Source organism: Dasypus novemcinctus, chromosome 4, assembly GCF_030445035.2.
Source record: "Dasypus novemcinctus isolate mDasNov1 chromosome 4, mDasNov1.1.hap2, whole genome shotgun sequence".
In the NCBI taxonomy this organism is placed as follows: domain Eukaryota; kingdom Metazoa; phylum Chordata; class Mammalia; order Cingulata; family Dasypodidae; genus Dasypus; species Dasypus novemcinctus.
In genome coordinates, this window is record NC_080676.1 from 89,720,052 (window position 1) to 89,739,868 (window position 19,817).

General features: G+C 39.4%; 1 protein-coding gene across 34 annotated transcripts in view; it reads right to left on the reverse strand.

The window, feature by feature from the left end:
* Positions 1-19,817, reverse strand: part of PHLDB2 (pleckstrin homology like domain family B member 2) — a 264,046-nt gene that overhangs the window by 76,571 nt on the left and 167,658 nt on the right. For all 34 annotated transcript variants that reach the window (XM_012521541.4, XM_058295871.2, XM_058295867.2 and 31 more), the window contains one exon: positions 14,993-16,344. In XM_012521541.4, coding sequence (XP_012376995.2) covers positions 14,993-16,344 — 1,352 coding nt within the window. The remainder of the gene's footprint in view (positions 1-14,992; positions 16,345-19,817) is intronic.

Sequence of the window (19,817 nt, forward strand, 5' to 3'; positions counted from 1 at the left end):
TGTACAACTTAATCTAAGTCTTTTAAATTGCCCAGCTTAAGTCATCAATATTGGGCCAGGGACTCACGATTGAGGCACACATTTTCTCCCAAGAGTTAGGTTACAGAGAGCCCCCAAAGTAGTCTTCTTTTCATTGCAATTTCCAGACCAGCCAGCAGATAGCGCAAATAGGCACACCTTTCCACAGAGGTGTTTTAATCTTGCTTTCCAGTATTTTGGTCTGGCCAGAGTCGAGATTCAATGTGGGTTTTGCTGGTCAAATCCACTGAAGAGAAGTCCCCCAATTTCCCCTCCCATTTCCCTTATAACAACTGACAGAGTAAGACATCTGTACCTCTTTCAGTCAGCTGCTGTGAGCCAGGGGTTCTACCCTGCATTACTATCTTGGGGGTGGGAGAGGGATACATTCCCAGCCACCACAGGGATTTGGCAACTCACGTTTGTTGTTTCAGATTGTTTCTCTGTTCAACCTCCTGGGATTTTTGTAGCACTGTCCTGGTCTGCTAATGCCCAAAGCAGGTCCCTTAGACAGCTTTTGACTCTTTCTACATTGTTTTTGTGAGAGCTGAGCCCTGTCTGCTTACTCTGACGCCATCTTCCTGGAACTTATTCTGTTTTTTTTAAGACAACCTGTTGTAACTGATAGGTATGAGTCTACTTCTCTCTTCTGTTTACCTTGGGGATTCAATGCCCCCATAATCTTCAGTTCAACAAATATCTATTGAATTGCTATATGTCAAGTATGTGCTGAGGATATAAAGATGGAAAAAAAAAAAAGATAGCATATCTCTCCTCAAATATTTAACAGGAGGCACAAATAAGTAATCAATTACAGAAAATATGATAATAGAAGTCTGTGGAAAACCAAGGATTCACATATGGTAAAGTGAAACATTAAAATCACATACAAAAAAAAATCTAATTGAATCCTCAAGAATAAATGTTAAGTTTGTTAGGTAGGGCATTTCTGTAAAGGAACCACATAAGCAAAAGCATACAGCCATGGAATATGACGGTGTGCTCAGAGATCAGCAACCATATGGGGGTGGGAGAAGAGGGATGAGGTCTATGCATAGAAGAGGGTTGGCTTTCTTCCCCTTCATAACAGGACTCAAGGGATCCCAACTGTCTCAAATAAACTTTTGGACTAAATTCATAAGGTGCGTTAGTGAGCATTAAAGGCCTTGGTCTAAAAGTGGGTGGCAGAACTGAGATGAGCTGGAGCTGACAGCAAGAGACAGAATTCCCAAGAATGCATGAACAAATTCTGATATCTCAAATAGGTAGAAATATCAGAAACAACAACAGAAAACATGGTTAAAAGTCTTTTATGAGGGTCTATTTGTTTTGTTTTAAATACAGAACTTGTGGGTTTATAGAATAATCATAAATACAGGACCCCTGTCTACCACCCTATTATTAAAACATTGCATTGGTGTGCTACATTTGTTACAAACAACTGATGACAGCACATATTTATGATTGTACTATTAACTATTGTCCATGGTTGGTCTATTTGTTTTCAGAGATAAATCCCTTAGGGTAGTAACTGGAGCTATTATGATGGGTTTTCCTCTTTCTGGGTACAGAATGAGACCACACTTTTCTGCCTCATCCCCAAATTAGACATGGTCATCAAGACTTGCACTGCCAGTGGACTGTGAGAAGGCATGAGTGTCACTTCTACAATGAGCACCTACTGTATGATCCAACACACACCCAGCTTGGCCATGGCAGAGTGACACCCCAGGTGGTGTTGGCTGCCTCAGCCTGATCCCTGAGCAAGGAAATGTGGAGCAGAGGCCTCATTCAGCTGACACTGGCCATGTAGCGTGAGGGAGAAGTAGACCTACGTTGATTTAAACTTCTGAGATAATGTTTTTCCTTTTTTCACACAGAAGTCCATTTTGACTGATATATCCTTCTTAATTTCAGGTAGGTGACTTGGAGATGAGGGATGCAGAGATCCCACTAATGGAAGCTCAGTTACTCAGGCAAATACTGCCCTAGTATTATTTAGGGGTTCTGTTGTTGTTTAGTTTATTTTTTTTTTCATGGAAGTCAGATTAACTTCTGACAAAGAATATTCTATTTTATGGACTGCCTGGGAAGTCTACGTTCAGGCTTATGTTTAGCAAAATGCTTTATTCTGCCACCATTAACTTCAGTGGTATGTGCGTGTACACCCCTATCGGTAGGGGTGAGCTGGAAAGAGGCAGGACTGACAAATGAAAGAGTAATAATGGCTTTGTGTGAATATATCTGTTATGGAGGCAAATGTAAGTTATTTAGAGAGAGATTAATAAAATGACAGCTACTAATTGATCAGCGAACATTGTTATTTGCTGATTACTGTTAAGGCTTTGTATTGTAATTATAATATACCTATTCTCCCTCCATGACTAATGGAAGATGACTGGGAGAACACTGAGCATAAGACATATGCAAATAACTAGCATCGTATAACACTCAGTGACTTTAGTATGCTCTGAAAAGCACAGCCTTAGGAGAGCAAGGCCATTCTGCTTAACTCCTCAAACTTCCCTCCTGTATCTTCATCTATCTGGCCCTCCTTTTTTCAATGTATCCTAATGCTAAGAGCACAAACTCTGGAGTCAGACTGCTTGAGTTTGAATCCCAAAACCCTCACTACCTGTGTGGCCCTGAGCAAGTCACTTCACTTCTCTGTATCTCTGTTACTTCATCTGTAAATTAAGGGATTATTATAGTGTCTACCTCTTAGGGTTGTTGGGAGGATTAAATAAATTAATATATTAAAGCACTTAGAATAGTACCTGAGACACAATAAATACAATTAAGCATTAGCTCCGTTAAGAGGGCTCCACCATTGTACTCATATTTCCTCCCTCTGGCCTTGTGGCTTTATCAATTATCCCTTCTCCTACACCCCTACTTCCTTTCTGTCAACTCTTTTCTCCTGTTCAAAAAATATTCAATACTCCCTACCCCCACATAAAAAACAAGCAATAAACTATCTTTATCCCATCACCCAGTGGGATACACCTCCTTCCCTTCTCTCCTTCACAACTCTACCACCAACCCCCACCCCATCCTTCCATCTCAAGTTGCCAATACCTGACACTTCACTTCTCACTCATTCCCAGCCCCTTGCAGTATAGGTCAGGCTTCATGCAGACTGGACCCCTGTGGTAGTTTAAGGATTTTATGGACCCCAGAAAAGATCATGTCCTTAGAGCTAATCTATTCCTGTGGGTGTGAGCCTATTGTAGGTGGAATCTTTTGAGTATTTTAGTCGAGGGGCTTTGATTAAGTTACTTCAGTAAGGCATGGCCCAGTGTGGGTCTTTATCCTTTTACTGGAGCCCTCAGTAAACAGGATGAATACAGAGAGACAGAAAGAAAACCCAGGGAAGCACAGGGAAAAAGCCACAGGAGCAGAGAGAGAAAGCCACAAGGGCAATGACCTGAAATCAACAGAACTTGGAAGAGTTCTGTTCAGCCAGAAGCTGAAGCAACAAAACCTGGAAGAAAAGGGAAAGACCAGCAGCTGCTTCCATGCACCAGTCTTTGGGCAGAAAGTACCGTCAGATCATGCCTTGATTTGGATACTTTCACAGTTTCAGAACTCTAAGTTTTGCAACCTAATAAATCACCATTGTAAAGGTCAACCCATTTCTGGTATACTGCTTTTGGCAGCTTCTAGCAAATTACAACAACTCTCTAGATAAGAGAAAGACCACCTCACAATTTTTTAGGAAAGTTAGGAGTAAAGTGACTGGAAATAGAAAGATTTTCAAATAAAGATAGCCGGAGTCTTCAAGAAGGAAGCTCAAGAGCCTCTCTTCCTAATCTTACATTTTAATGATTTGTAAAGTAAATTAGCTTCTCCCTCCTACACATTCCTTGGTCTTTTAAGAGCAGAATCTGTGTCTCAGTTTGATAAAATAGAAAGAATATAGAGTTCTTGCACTTTGCAGACCTTTAAGAGAGCAGTTGTTTATCAAATTCAACCTGTCAAGGCTCCATTAGCTTGCTGTGAAACAGAGATAAGATAAGCACCCATCCCAAGGATCTTGCAAAAATTCAGCAAGCGTGTGTGAGAACATTTAATACAGTGTATTTTACATACTATATGTATTATATTCTATAGAAGTCTAAAATTGATGCCTGTCACATAGTAGGTCTCTGTTTGCTAACCATGATTACAGATGGTTTCCATTACAAAATTGAAGTGAAAGAGATAATTGTTTTGTAGACCCCAGGGAATCATCTCTAATACTGGATAATAAGCAAACGTAAAAACTGAACCCAATTGTTTTCAGGGGGAAGAAAAAAAAAGGGGAAATACGTTATGTAGACAAATGGTTCTCTGAAAGGTCCAGACACCGATTTATTGGGTTCCTTTGCCAGTCTGGAAGGAGAGAGAATTCCCTCACAGCCAGGTGATGGATCACATGCTTGCACCCCTGGCAACAGAACTGTGCCCAGTTGCCAAGGTAACCCAGGGAGAAAGGAATCTTTGCAACCACTCAGTCATTTAGTCCCTCTGTCTCCACCAATACTGAGCCACATGTATTCCCTACAACACATTACATGCAGTGGAGTCGTTTTAGAAAGAACTACCCTCCAAAAACCACTGTACTATCTAATGCATGTGCTTCTCCCTTAACACACAATCCAGGTCTCTATCTTACATTCCCCCAGCTCCACCTTGAACTTCCAAGATTGTCAGTTGTCCTGCCCTTTTGAGAGCATGCATCATTCAAATACTTGAGGGGCTAATCAGTTCCTGCCTTTGCTCATATTCAGACAAACTGATACTCCAAGAAACGAAGTTTCTTTAATCTCATCTAATAAATCAATTCCTTGCACTCCTGGTAGTTTTTTTTTTTTTTTTTAGTTACTATTACTCATCTGTGTGTCAACATCTTCCTCCAACCCACTTGCCTCTTCTAGGACTTCAAGCTGTGTCCCTATTTTAGAAAGAGCTTGTACTTTAAAATAGGCATGTAAATATATATCTTAGCATATAGATATTAGTAACTTATGATTCAGTAATATACCCTAATATATAGTTGTTCAGATTATATAACATATACCTAGATGTATATAAGCTGAGGTCATGTTTATTGATATTTTCATTTATGTCAAACATATCCTAAAACATTACCAAGAAAGCAGACTTGGCCCAGTGGTTAGGGCATCCGTCTACCACATGGGAGGTCTGCAGTTCAAACCCCGGGCCTCCTTGACCCATGTGGAACTGGCCCAAGTGCAGTGCTGATGCACACGAGGAGTGATGTGCCATGCAGAGGTGTCCCCACATAGGGGAGCCCCATGCGCAAGGAGTGTGCCCCGTAAGGAGAGCCGCCTAGCGCGAAAGAAAGTTCAGCCTGCTCAGCAATGGCGCCGCACACACAAAGAACTGACACAAGATGACACAACAAAAAGAAACACAGATTCCCATGCCACTGACAACAACAGAAGGGGAAAAAGAAGAACATGCAACAAATAGACACAGAGAATAGACAACTGGGTGGGGGGGAGGGGAGAGAAATAAATAAATAAATGAATCTTTTTAAAAACAAAAACAAAAATATTACCACTTGATTTAACAAGTCCTATCAATATTTTACACAAAAATGTTTTGTGGACTTTTTCCACCTCTAGTTATTGCATTTGTTAGGCAGCCTCAAGTTAATTTCTGACTACAATTATTTAACTAGGGTCTGCTATATTTTAGTCTTTTGCCTGATACTTTTTGCATCATTTTACCATTTAACATCATCTGGCAGACATGCATACAGGCCATGACAAGTTTTACTTTTATAAAATCTTAAAGATTGAGGGAAACTACTTTTAGAAAATTTAAAAATATCATTTAAAAGGAAATGTCTATCATGTAAGACTCCATAACATTATTACCTCAGTTCAGACAATTTAAGAGGAAAAATGCATTTCTCCCTAAGGACTAAAAAATTCTGGCTATAAAGATAGCAAATTCCTCTGATGACTATAATCAAAATTTCCACATAGAATCTTTAAAGAAATGCCAGATGTTTTTACTCTTATATGACAGAGTTTCAGAAGGAAATCTGCCAGGTGCCTGAGCTCACTCTGTTAAAGAATTTATACTATTTCTCCAGACCATTAAAAAAAGCACAACAAAACAAAACTCTGAAAATATTGTTATTTGTTTACATTTTCACCTTGGCTTAACCAATGAGGATCTTTTTGTTCCCCTTGAAAGGCCAGCTATAATACATAAATCTATTAAAATACTTCTAGAATTGTATATCAGATTTTATTTTGTTCAATTAAAACCAGTGCATAAGAGGTATCAAGATCCTTAACTAAGGAAGCAGATTTGGCTCGAGCGATTGAGCTCCCACCTACCACATGAGAGGTCCCTGGTTTGGTTCCCAGTGCCTCCTAAAGAAGACAGCAAGCTGGCACAACAGGTAGGTGTGGCAAGCTAATGCAACAAGAGACACAAGAAGAAAAAACATAATGAGAGACACAACAAAGCAGGGAGTGGAGGATCCTGATGCCTCCTATACAAGATAAGCAAAACAGCAAGCTGGCACAACAGGCAGGCACAGCAAGCTGATGCAACAAGTGACACACCAAGAGACACAAGAAGAAAAACATAATGAGAGACACAACAAAGCAGGGAATAGAGGTGGCTCAAGCAATTAGGCACCTCTCTCCCACATTGGAGGTCCCAGGTTCACTTCCCAGTGCCTCCTAAAGAAACAAGAAAGACAGACACAGCAAGTGCAAACAAGGAGGGATGGGGTGGGAGAGAAATAAATTAATTAATCTTTTTAAAAAAATCTTTAACTCTTCACATTTGAATATCCATCCTATGGAAAAACATGAGAATTTGTTTATGAATAAAGAAGTTATCACAGTAAAAGAGGAGGAAAGTCTACATGTAAAAAAAATAAATAAAAAGAAGGATGGGACTCTCACATAACAACTCAAAGTATGTAATGCAACTATTCCAAAAGAGATCATGCGGAAAATAATGTGTTAAAATTTAAAAACTATGCTGCACAGTTTTAGGAACAGAAATGCAAACAACAACTACAACAAAAACAATGGTATGTCTTCTTTCTATACTCGCGATAATGTTAGAAAAATAAATCTTCCTTTCTCACAGAGCAACTTTTAAAATTATAATCTCTGCCTGATATGATTTGGGTCTTGGTATTCATGATCTGAGGGAAAAGACAACCAAAGTTCCAGCTCTGTTATTCTGTAATCAGAATGAAAGAATAGTAATATTTGAGAAACTTGTTCTGTTCAACTCTATTTAGCAATTTTCTAAAATTCTGCCTTTTCTTAAAAAAAAAAGGGGGGGAAATCATCATCCCAGAGAAAGGTATATGAACTTAGCAATTTTGAGTGTGAAACATCAATTTTTCCAAGTCAAAATTCGTTAACTGAACATGCCCATGTCTCATAGAAGTATTTCCACTCTGTAGGTTGATTAGACTTCACCAGAGCAAAGGTGTTCACTGTTCTAACTTAAAAAATTAATTTCATTAACTAAAAAATTAATTTCACTATCTTCTACTTCAGCAAGACAGAGTAGATACACTTTTACTCTTCTTCTCACTAAGTACAACTAAAAACCCTGAACGTTATATATAAAACAAACTTAAGACTCTGAAAGATGGAAAGAAGAAGGCAGATTGGCTAGGGACTCTGGGTTCCAAGGAACAACACGCAGTGAGCTTCATGGACTTTCTTTTGGTCTGGTATATCCCAGACTTAGAGTTAAAACTGATAACCCTGAAATGCCAACATGTGCTGGCCAAAAAAATCCTAACAAAATCCTGCCCTCTCTACCAAAGACCAGGGAAGTGGCAGCCTAGAAAGACAAAATTTAGATAACAACTGCAAACACCACAGGAAAAACTGTGGTCCCACCTATGCTCTCAACAGCAAAGGCTCAGTGAGAAGCCTAGACTTCCACGCCCACCAGTCTGTACAAAACATCCCCCAGCCCCTTCTGCATGAGCCCTGTGATGTCAGAGAAGAGTGGAGTGGTTGGGTAACAATTACGTGGGAACAGGATGCAAGATAAACACAAAAATCAATTGTAATTCTCCATATTAGCAATGAACACGTGGACATTGAAATTAATACTACTTAAAATCATGCAAAAAATGAAACAACTAGGTGTAAATTTAAGAAAACATGTACAAGATTTGTATGCTTAAAACTACACAATGCTGACTTAAGAAATCAAAAGAAATAGAAATAAATGGAGAGCCATGCCGTGTTCATGGACTGAAAGAATCAATAAAAGACATTAGTTCTCCACAAATTGATATACAGGTTTAACATGATTCCTATCAAAACCCTAGCATGATACAGACTGGATAATTCTAAAACTTACATGGGAAGGCAGAAGAACTAAAATAGCTAAAACAGTCTTGAAAAGCAATAAAGTGGGGGGAGTCAACCTACCAATTTCAAGACTTACCTCTCTAACTACAGTAATCAAGATGGTGTGGCATCGGCAGAAGGACAGACACAGAGATCAAGGGAACAGAATAGAGAATACAGACATAGACCCACACAAATATGCCCAACTGATTTTTGAGGGGAAAAAAAAACACTACAAATGCAACTCAATGGAAGAAAAACTGCTTTTTAAAGAAACGGTTCTAGAGCAACTGAACATCCATAGGCAAAAAAAAAAGAACTTTGACCTAGCTCTCATACCTTCTACAAAAATAAACTCAAAATGGAGCACATAAAACTACAAAACTTTAGAGAGAAAGAAAACAGCAGAATATCTTAAGGATCTAGGGCATGATAAGAGTTCTTATCCCTGACACCAACAGTATAATCTACAGAAGAAAAAAAAAAGATAAATTGGACTTTATTATAATTCAGAACGTTTACTCAGTGAAGGACCTTGTGTGAAGGATGAAAATACAAGCTACAGACTGGGAGGAAACCACATATCTGACAAAAGACTAAAATATATGTATTAATTTTATATATAAATAAATATACACATATATGCTATATAAAGAACTCTTAAAACTGATGAAAAGTAAAAAAATAAAATAAAAAACACCAATCCAATTAGAAAATGGGCAAAATATGTGAACAGACATTTCATTGAAAAGAATATACACAGACACAGGCCATTGTTTATTTTGTCATAACTTAACAAAAATGTGCTGGAGAGTATGCAAATTACAATCTCAACTACAATCTGTGCTTAGTGGCAATGCTCCAGAGTGTGTTCATCAATTGTAACAAATGGGGAAACAGATTTGGCTCAACAGATAGGGCATCTGCCTACCACATGGGAAGTCCAGGGTTCAAAGCCAGGGCCTCCTGACCCATGTGGTGAGCTGGCCCATGCACAGGGCTGATGCGCTCAAGGAGTGCTGTGCCATGCAGGGTTTCTCCTGCACAGGGGAGCCCCATGCGCAAGTTGTGTGTCCTGCAAGGAGAACCGCCCCGCGCAAAATAAGTGCTGCCTGCCCAGGAGTGGTGCTGCACACACAGAGAGGTGGTGCAGCAAGATGACACAGATTCCCAGTGCCACTGACAAGAATGCAAGCAGACACAGAAGAATACACAGAGAATGGACATGGAGAGCAGACAAGGGGGAGAGAAGAAAAAAAACTGTAACAAATGTACCACATTAATGAAGGATGTTGTTAATGTGGGAAAATGCGGGAGGGGTAGGGAGTGGTGCACTTGGGAATCTCCTATATTTTTTATGTAACACTTATATAATCTAAGTATGTTTAAAAAATAAAAATAAAAAACTATATATATACACAAAAAAATAATATACTGATGGTAAATAAGCACATGAAAAGATGCTCAACATCATCAGTCATTTGGGAAATATGATATCACCACACACCAATCAGAAAGGGAAAAAAAAAAAAAGACAATACCAAATGCTGGTGAGGATACAGCAAAACTGAATCATATTTGCTGGTGGGAATGTAAAATGTATAGCCACTATGGAAAACAGTTTAGCAGTTTCTTAAAATCTATAACAAGCAATTAACACACAACCTAGCAACTGCACTCTGGGAATTTATTCCAGACAAAAGAAAACTTCTATTTAGAGAAAAATCTGTATACAAATGCTCACAGCCTTTAATTCTAAGAGCCAAAAACTGGAACATACCCAGGTGTCCTTCAAAGGGTGAATAGTTAAACAAAATCTAGTATCTTACATTCATATCACAGACACATTAAAAAGGAACTATTGATATATGCAACAACCTGGATGAATCTCCAGAGTTAAGATGAATGATAAAGCCAATTCATCTTTTATATAATATTGTGGAAATGACAAAATTATAAAAATGGATTAGTTTCCCTGGTTTCCCTGGGTTAGGGAAAGGGCAAGGAAGGGAAGGCAGTGGGTGTGACTCTAAAAAGACTACACGAGAGATCCTTGCAGTGGAAATGTTCTGGACCTTGACTAAATCAATTGCAATATCCCGGTTGTGCTATTGCACTAGTTTTGCAAGATGTTACCACTGGAGGAAGCTGGGTAAAGAGTATACAGGATCTCTCTTTATTATTTCTTATAACTGCACTGAATCTAAAATTATTTCAAAATTAAAATTAATTTAAAAGCCATCAAATAAGTTTTCACCTGCACATTGAGATGCCTGAATCTAATGCCTTCCATTGAAAGTAAAAAATGTGTTTTTGTTTTAATACATGTTTTCAATTAAAAAACAATTAATCTTAAACTTTAAAAAATATTCTCCATAGCTAATATTCCCATCAACTTTTCTAGAACCAGGAGAGAAAAATTCATATGATAAGAACTAGCCAGCACAGATGCTAAAGTTAGTACCTGATGAGAAATACAGTTCAATAAATAGTCTGCTTTTAGCTTAGATATACTGATATGCTAGGCTCTCAATTTTATGAGGCTATGTAATTTCTGTGAGTGCTATTTATAAGCTTCATTTCTTAATAAAAAATTGTCATATATTGATTTCATCATTTTAAAAAAGAATGACTTCTTCCATGTCTGACTTGGTGACATAGATGTTTAGTCTAAGTTACCTTCCACAGTTGAGCATTAAGCTGCAGAGTCTTAGGTATCTAGGCTAAGATACGGAACACTAACACTACCCTCAGATTCTGAGCAGGATTTTTAAATGTGGGGCACCATCAAGAGGCAATAGCTTGTACTGCCGCTATCACAAGAACCTAGGATTTGATATCAAGTACAGAAGAAGCTGCTTTTCATAGTTACAACTGCCATTGTTGTAATATAGGACTGCATTGAATCTGGCTCTATTTCCGCAACATGGTAATTAGTTATTAAACATTCGATTACTACTAAATCCCAATTTATCCCTTTCCATTTCTTTTCTACCCATTTATTTCTCCAATTAAAAAAGAAAAAATGATAACTGTTTTTACTCTCAATTAACTGGGGACAGGGGATAATCCTATTTTGTTAACTAACTTCTTCAATATTTACACAACATCTATATATTTGTCAGCAATTTGCTGTTTAAGAGATACAGAAAGTCCTTGCTTTGGTGTCTAATAAGTCAGGTGACTTGATTTTGGATAACAATCTTCTTTATATTATCCACTAATTACAGATCTACTCATTTTATTAGACAGCCAGGAAGGCTGTTTACTTAGAGAATGGATAATTTATTTTGGCAGTAAATAACATCATCAATCTTATTCTGTGCTGTCCAATATATTAATATAGTCAATTCCACCTTTTTTTAAACACGGCTACTAGAAAATTTTAAATTACATATGTGACTCACGTTTGTGCTTGCATTACATTTTGGAGTTAGAGTCTATAAACCATCTAAGTAAAGCACAGAAGTGAGAGATGGCAGCAGAGAACTATTTTTAACACTTGCTAAGGACAGCAAGACTCCACAGAAACAAACCAGTATAAGGTTTGGGTAAAATCTGAAGATTAAATCCATTAATGACCAGTCTGACTCAGAATATAGAAAGAGGTAACATCATTTCCAAATATCCTTTTAAAAATTCTGAACCACCAAGTTTATTCTGTGAATAATCGAACCTCTCACCCCAACTTGCAGTTTAACTGACTTACTTCCCAGTAGTGCTGCTATTTTCCTTTCTTTTTTAATTAAAGGCACAGTCAGGATGTAGTAAGAGGAAGGCCACATAAGGAAGGAGATTCCTATCAAGCCAAACTAGAAACAAAATAGTTTTCAATACTGAAGATTGCCAGCACATTTCAAAGACATCCTTCTTTAGAAAAATGGATTAATATGATTACGAAGCAACAACAGACATACTCTCAGTCTTGTCCATTCTGCTTCCAACCACAAAATGCTATCAAACTTGTAATAAGGTTCAGCACAGCCAAAAAAAAGTCCGATGCCTGTGTTGGGTTCAGGAGTCCCTACAAAGTGAAGGAAGCAACAAGCAGGTAGAGAAGTAAAACACTTCTCCAGCTAGTGTAACTTTCACCTGACATGCTCACTAGCTGTGGGTTCCACCTGCTTACTCTGTAGTTTTTGAAAATAGTATTGACTTCTTGGTACCGTTATGAGATTAGAAAACATCTAAATCTATTTTACAAAGTGCCATAACTCAACTATCCTTTTACTTATGTCACAGGAATTATTAGATTTCTTATACAAGACTGTGGGAACCACAACGAGTCTGAAGAGCACTAACTCTTACAAAGGAGGCTACAAAGTTTTCAAAGTAAGGGAAAGTAATTCATATTCACCTTTTTATTATTAATTGAAGAAACTGGAGTGGCATTTGCTGCCTCTCTGAGATAAGATAATACATTTTTGCTGAGATATTCAGATTTTTTTTGTATACAGTCCTAGTTCTGGATGCTTGACCTGGACCTAGGGGAAAAACTTAGGTTTGAGATGTCTGAGAACTGGGGGTGCAGCCTGAAACTACACAACAAAGAAAGCCAGAATGAATGTCATAAATGGGTATCAAAAACCTTCATTTACCCTTTCCAAAATTATGTGTACAGTGTGTCCTATGTTCTAGTCACCTGGTTAGAGCTGAGACACAGTGGCAAGCAGAAGAGACCTGGTCCCAGCCTCTTACATCTTGAAATTCTTTCATGTAAAGGACTTTCAGAGGAGCAACAGAGGCAAAGCCTTCCAAACAGCAGGGAGCTGCAGACTCAAACTGTTTCACCAATTCAAACAATAATTACCATGGAAAGTATTAAAATGTGCCCCCAAAGATGGCCAGCCTTATCTTCAGGGAATGCATAATGGTAGAGTAGGTTAAAAAAAAAGAAAAAATCAGAAAACCGTGTTCCATGGTGCCTCCCCAGAGTTGGCATCACATTACAATACGTTGGAGAAACAAACACTAGGCACAGCCCTATACCGTTCTCAATGGCGACAATGCTGTTTACCAACGCACCGCAGATGACAGTCATCAGCCAAAAAGAAAAATACTGGATTGCTACAGTGCAATTTGTGGGGATCCATTGGTTCTCCACAATAGCATACAAATGCTTTTGGCAAGGTAACCAAAGGAATGCTGTTAGCATTAGGGTTTGCTTTGAATTTCCCAAACCACTCCTTCCCCACCCCCCACCCTTCTTGTTTTAAAATGACTACAATTGCCCTGGACCAAAAGGTGAACCAGATGGCCACCACTACCTCTGGATTACCAAGAGGGATGAAGATGTCAAATGAGATGAATAAAGAATATACTGCCTACTTCATAATGATTTCTCTAGCTTCTAGAACATCAAATTTGTCAAATGATTGGCATTCCATCCCTCCAGAGATCACTAATGCACTAACATCCTCTACTTGGAGCAAAGCTCAGAATTAGGGCGATAAATTAAAACTAAACATCACAAATAGCTCAGCAGTTGGAGTTCATTTAGTGTAGACTCAAAGCGATTATAATACCTCATTAATAAGTTCTTAGAGGTTCATAATTATGGTTCAACCTTTAATACTCAATATTAACCATCTTGAGTTTCAAATAAAGATTTAATAAGGGGGGAAGCAAGAAGAAACACTGGTATAATGACAGCTAAGCTAAACACTACAGAAATTATGCTTATTCAACAGACCAAATCTCCTTCGATGGAAAAATGTAATGGTTTATTCTCATGCATGGGACTCTCAAGGGAGGTTCCCCTTTATTTTCAATATTTTCCACAATAAGCATAAATTAATTCTAAATAGAAAAGGACAATTTCATAAATTTTGTGAATACGTGTAGTTGGGAGTCACTTTATATACAAAAGAGAGAAGGATGGTGTGTGTACGAGATCATGGGGGAGAGAAAGTTGAGCACAAATGAGGTAAGCCTCCAACTTTAATCCTTCAAAGCTTCAACTTTCCAGACAATATGCTATACAGAAAAATTCACTGCCTAATTCTCGAAGAGTCATGAGTTCACTAACTACATTTATCACAGCCACACAATGCAAATGTGATGATATAAATAACCCAAATCAGCATTTCCTAATAGTCTGTTTAAGACTTACAGAAATTCAGTAAAATTCACAACTACCTTTGTTAGGTTTCTTAAGAATTTATACTTGTGAGAAGTCTGTAGAGCAGGGGTTCTTAACCTTTTTTATTCCATGGACCCCTCTGCCAGTCAGGTGAAAACCACACACCCCTTACTAAATCTACACTGTACTGTGTATTATTTAATACATATATCACACCCACACCAACACATCCCACAAGAATAATGTTTTTTTGAATTTCAATTCAAGGTCAGGGACCTCTTGTTAAGAACCCCTGTAGACCAATTAAATATAACCCCAGATGCACGCAGGCCTTCGAAATATCCACGTGTGACTAGTAATAGTGATCTGGGAAGAGGGTAGCAGGAGAAAATCTAGGAAGAGGCCAAGGGTAGGAGCAGTTGGCACACATGGAAATTCTACACTGCCACACACTCTTGGAGTCGGTCTCCAAGGCTGCCCTGTAGAAGCTGTTAAAGGAAACAGTGAGGTCGGGTCAGATGAAGATTACCAAGCGCTCCATCTCCTGCTCCCTGAGTCTTTCCTCCCTCTGGCGCCGGTGATAATCCATCAGGTCATCGCGTCCCGAAACGGAGCTAATGCTGCTTTTCCGCTCTCGAAGAACAGGCTGGGGCGTTCCTGACGCCTGCCTGAGGCTGTCCAGATCAGAATCATCAAACTCTGCAGATCCACAAGAGAAGTTCCTCCTGTTCGCAAATACTCTGTCCAGGTCGCCATGAATAAAGGAATTACTTGGGCTAGTCCCTGAGTAAGGGGACCTCTCAAGGTCCTCAGAGGCACAGGAGGACGTGGAGGCCAGAAGCATCTTCCGAGCCACTCGAGGACTGGCTGGGACGCTGAGGGTGGAACTCACATAGGGATTGCCTTCGGATGCTGAGGTTTTATACAGTAAAGCCCCTGAGCTCAAGGAAGAAAAATTAAGGTAACTGTCGTTGTCTAGCATGCTATGAGGTAGATCCTTTTCCCCCAGTTTTGTTCGTTTGGAATTGCCCAGCGAGTTTCTGGGAGGCAGACTGAGAGGCATCAGCTGGTTCTCTGTGGCTTTGTACAGCCTGGGAAGCGATCGGCTATAGGCCCCCATGTGACTCAGGCTGCAGCCGCCCGAATACTTCCTGGTTCTGAAACCCATGTTTTCGGATGTTAGCTCCTTGTGTCTGGCTGCCTTGGGCTGAAGGGCCAGGTTGTCCTGAAGGTTCATTTTCCTGGCTTGCTTTGGGCTTGACGGCATACTTGCCGCCCCCGAGCTGCTGATGGGAGAGGGGGCGGCTTCGCTCAGGGAACTTCCATTCCACATGGCCAGGAGGGAGCCAGAGGTTTTTCGGCCTTCCACCCCTCCGAGAAAGTAGACGTTGTCATGTGATTTATTCCTTGAGCTATATTTGGAGTAGGGAGGCTTCTCTGAGAGCCTCAAGGACCTTTCGCCATCCCTGCCGGTGTAATGATCAAAGTCCGCTCTCCCAAGGGGATATCCACCAAGGGAGGGTGAAGCGCTGAGTAAAGGAGTGGGAGGTTTCATGGAAATATTTTTGTCAGCGCCATCACAAGAGAACTGCTTGTTTCCCTGGATTTTGGCCAAGCAGGGACTGCTTCTCACACTGATTCCTAAAGGAGAAGGGCTTCTCTTGGCAGGCACCGGTTGTGAGAGGGTTAAATAGGAGCCAGAATAGTCTCCGTTGGCTTTAAATCTCAGGCTGGAAGAATATTTCTTCTGGCTTAGGCTCTCCATCATGTTTTGGGAATCGTTCTCCAGGGAATTCACCACAAAGCCTTCCTCTATGCTACCATTTTGTAAATCCAGCTGCTTTTGCATGTGGCTGGGCTCTGCCATAATCTTGTTGGAATCTGTTAAAAAAAGAAAAAGAAAAAGTTGTACTTGACAAAAAATATTTTTAAAAAATAACCACTTGTCAGCCTACAATACGGGCAAACCTAGTAAAACTGTACTGCAAATTGAAGAATAAAAAGCTCTGATCTGGAACATTTTTTGTACAAAAGAAAATAAATCAAGAGGACGTCAATGATATTTCAGGGAAAGAAATCCCTAAGCAAGGACAGGTGCAGGATTAGACTACTACATTAAAAAAAGACAATTTCCCTTTGGCGTTCTAGTCCTTGGCGGACAATCTGCTTCCTGAGTACCTTGCAAACACCCAAAGGGATAATGCAATGGAGCTTCCTTTAGATGCCTCTGCTAGAATCATTAACCGTTCCGAAATAAAGACCCAAGGCAACAAAGTTCACGTCTGGCAAAGGAAGAAAATTATATGTTAGACATTGATCAATAACATGAGGGTTAGAAAATGACTCCTTTTAAGGAAAGCCATGGAGGTTACCGTCTCAAAGGAAGACTTAAAGCTCCTGTAGCCACCAGAAAGAGGCAAGTAACAACAAAGGAAAGGGTATTCCCGTAATTGCTGCCACATGGTCAGGTCGAGTATTTAAAAGTCTGGAAAACTATTATATCCCTCAAATCTCCTGGTCCCGTGCTTACTCTAACTTGATACCAAGCCTCTCCACTAGCAGAAACTCCTTTCTACTGCTTTTGCACCTATCCAAACGCACTCATTTTTCAAGGCTTAAGTCACAACACTATCTTCTGCAATTTGAATTAAAAATAAAAAAATGATGCAAATGTAAGAATATATATTAGGACCCTGGTTGGAGCAAAATTAACCAAAGCAACTAAAGTTTTAGTCTACGAAAACATCTTTAAATTACAAATCATCACTGCAAATTAGGAGGCTTATCTTTCTAACTGGTAAAGATTTTCTTTACATGATCACCAAAATGAAAACACAATTTAACCACTCTCATTGAACTTATGCACCTCTGAGACTACCCTCCAAGCCTCAACTACCTCAGACGCAAGTTGTTTTATTTCTGGTCTCTAAATAAACAGTATAACTTATGGTTAGTAATTAATTTCACAAAATATAGTTGTCTATGTAACTAGGCCACAAGTTTAAGGAAGAGGGTTATGTCTAGTATTTCTATGATCTCTCTGCCCCCTTCTGACTTGCACTGGCTACTATGGGTAAGACATTCAATGAATTCAAGTTTTAAAATTTCAGTCACATTTAGGTGATGGAAAAGTTTTTGTAATGGATGGTGTTGATGGTAGCACAACATTGGGAATGAAATTAACATCACTAAATTGTATCTTTGAAAGTGGTTAAAGCACCAACTAGTGATGCATTTTTAAAAAGACCTTGACTGAAAGGAGGAAATACAAAATACAAAAGAGTTTTTACAGCTAAGAGATTTCAAAGGGAGTCAGGAGGTCATTGCACAGGTTACACTTACACACGTCTCAGGAGGTTCTCTGACTGCCACAGTAAAGCAGGGGTGCTCCTGAGGACTCCAGAGACATATGGACACTATAGGCAGGGCGGACAACCCCAGGAACTAGGCACCCTGTCAGTGGGACTTACCTTGGAATATATGTTAACCTATCTCCCCAGTGTAACAGAGTTAGACTCATTTATAATTTCCTACATATGATTCCTCTACCCCTTTTATTTGAACCTATAATTAGGCCCTAGAGACTGAAATCTTCAGTTTGTTCATATGTTGGTTGAGCCCTGAATCTCAGCAGAGTTGCAGCCAATACGAACTCTCCAATTCATGAGATTAGCCCAGGACAACTGACAAAATCATGATGATGGACAAGACCCATCCCAAAAAACAGAGTATCCACAACTGTAAACAAGACGGTTCCATCCTTGTGCCCCATGAGATCTAAGCTCCCTCTTAACTGGAAGCAGAGTGGGCATCACCATCCCATTCCTCAAGATTGAGGAATGAACAAACATAAGGGGGGAATGCAACCATGGACCAAAGTAGACTTATTATTATTCTAGCAATGGAAGAACTTGTAACACTGAAAGATAGAAAGACAGTGGTCACCAGAGATTCTGAGGGAAAGAAGGAAGAATAGGGGGTAACATGGGGAATTTGGGGGACATTGAAATTGGGCTGCCTGACATTGCAATGACAGATACAGGTAAGTATATATTTTGTCAAAACTGATAAAATTGTGTAGTGCAAAGTGTAAACCACAAAGTAAACTGCAGACCATGGGTACCAGCAATGCTTCATTATTTGTTCACCATTTGAAACAAATGTACCACTCTAATGAAAAATGTTATTAATAGGGGAAAATGTGTGAGGGAAAGGAGGTAGGTTATATAGGAATGCCCTATATTTTTGATATAACGTTTATGTAATCTAAAACTTCTTTAAAAATAAAGAAAAAAGAAAGTAGTTAAAATGGGAAATACTGTATTGTATATGTTGTATATACCACAAGAAAATTTTAGTCCCCCCAAAAAAGTTCAATCACTCACTTTCCCAATCCCTTTCAGGCCTTCCTCCTGTTTGCTCAGACTCACAGACTTCCTGAACAAAATCAGACAGCATTATAAATAAGAGCTACTTCCTATCCCCTGGGGAGGGCCAAGAAATAGTCTGGCCCCTTAAGTCCTGGTGATGAGGTGAGTACCCATCTACCAATATAGTTGCAGCCTTCTCTGAGGTCGGCCTTGGGTTGTCTACTGTTATGGATTGAAATGAGTCCCCCAAAAAGATGTTTACATCCTAGTCCCCAATGGCATGAATGTAACCCTATTTGGAAATAGGATCTCCTAAGGTGTTACTAGTTAAGGCCAATATGGATTAAGCAAGCCCTAGTCCAGTATGACTGGTCTCCTTGTCAGAGGAAATTTGAACACAGAGATAGAAGACAGCATGTGACAGAGGGAGATATTGAATTATGCCACAAGCCAAAGAATACCACAGACTGCTGAGATATCATCAGAACCCCACTGACTACAGAGAATGGCTCTGCCAACTTCCAGCCTCTAGAACTGTGAGAGGACAAATTGCTATTGTTTTAAGCTGTTTGTTTGAATTTGTTATAGCAGTCCTAGGAAACTAAGACACCCACCCTCTGACCCAACACCCTGCCCTGATGGCTAAATTCATAACTTATTATTTTAAATGTACCTCTCAAAAAAATTGAGTTTCTCCATTAGAATTGGATCCCAGCTGGGAGCTGGTCCTGCCCTACAGCTCTTGCCAACTCTTTCATTCCTTAGAGACATTGCCCTCTCTGCCCCTAAAACAAACGGCCCGCTCAGCATTTGTCTACTACTACCAGTTTTGACCTTGAAAATAACACAAACCTGGTTTGGACATAATTTACCATGCCCCCTTGGAGTACCAAAACCGAGATGATCCCAGGATGGTACCTTCCATTCCCAACTTCATCTCAGATTGGTTGATCACAATGAAATTCCAGCATGCCTTGGCCAGTT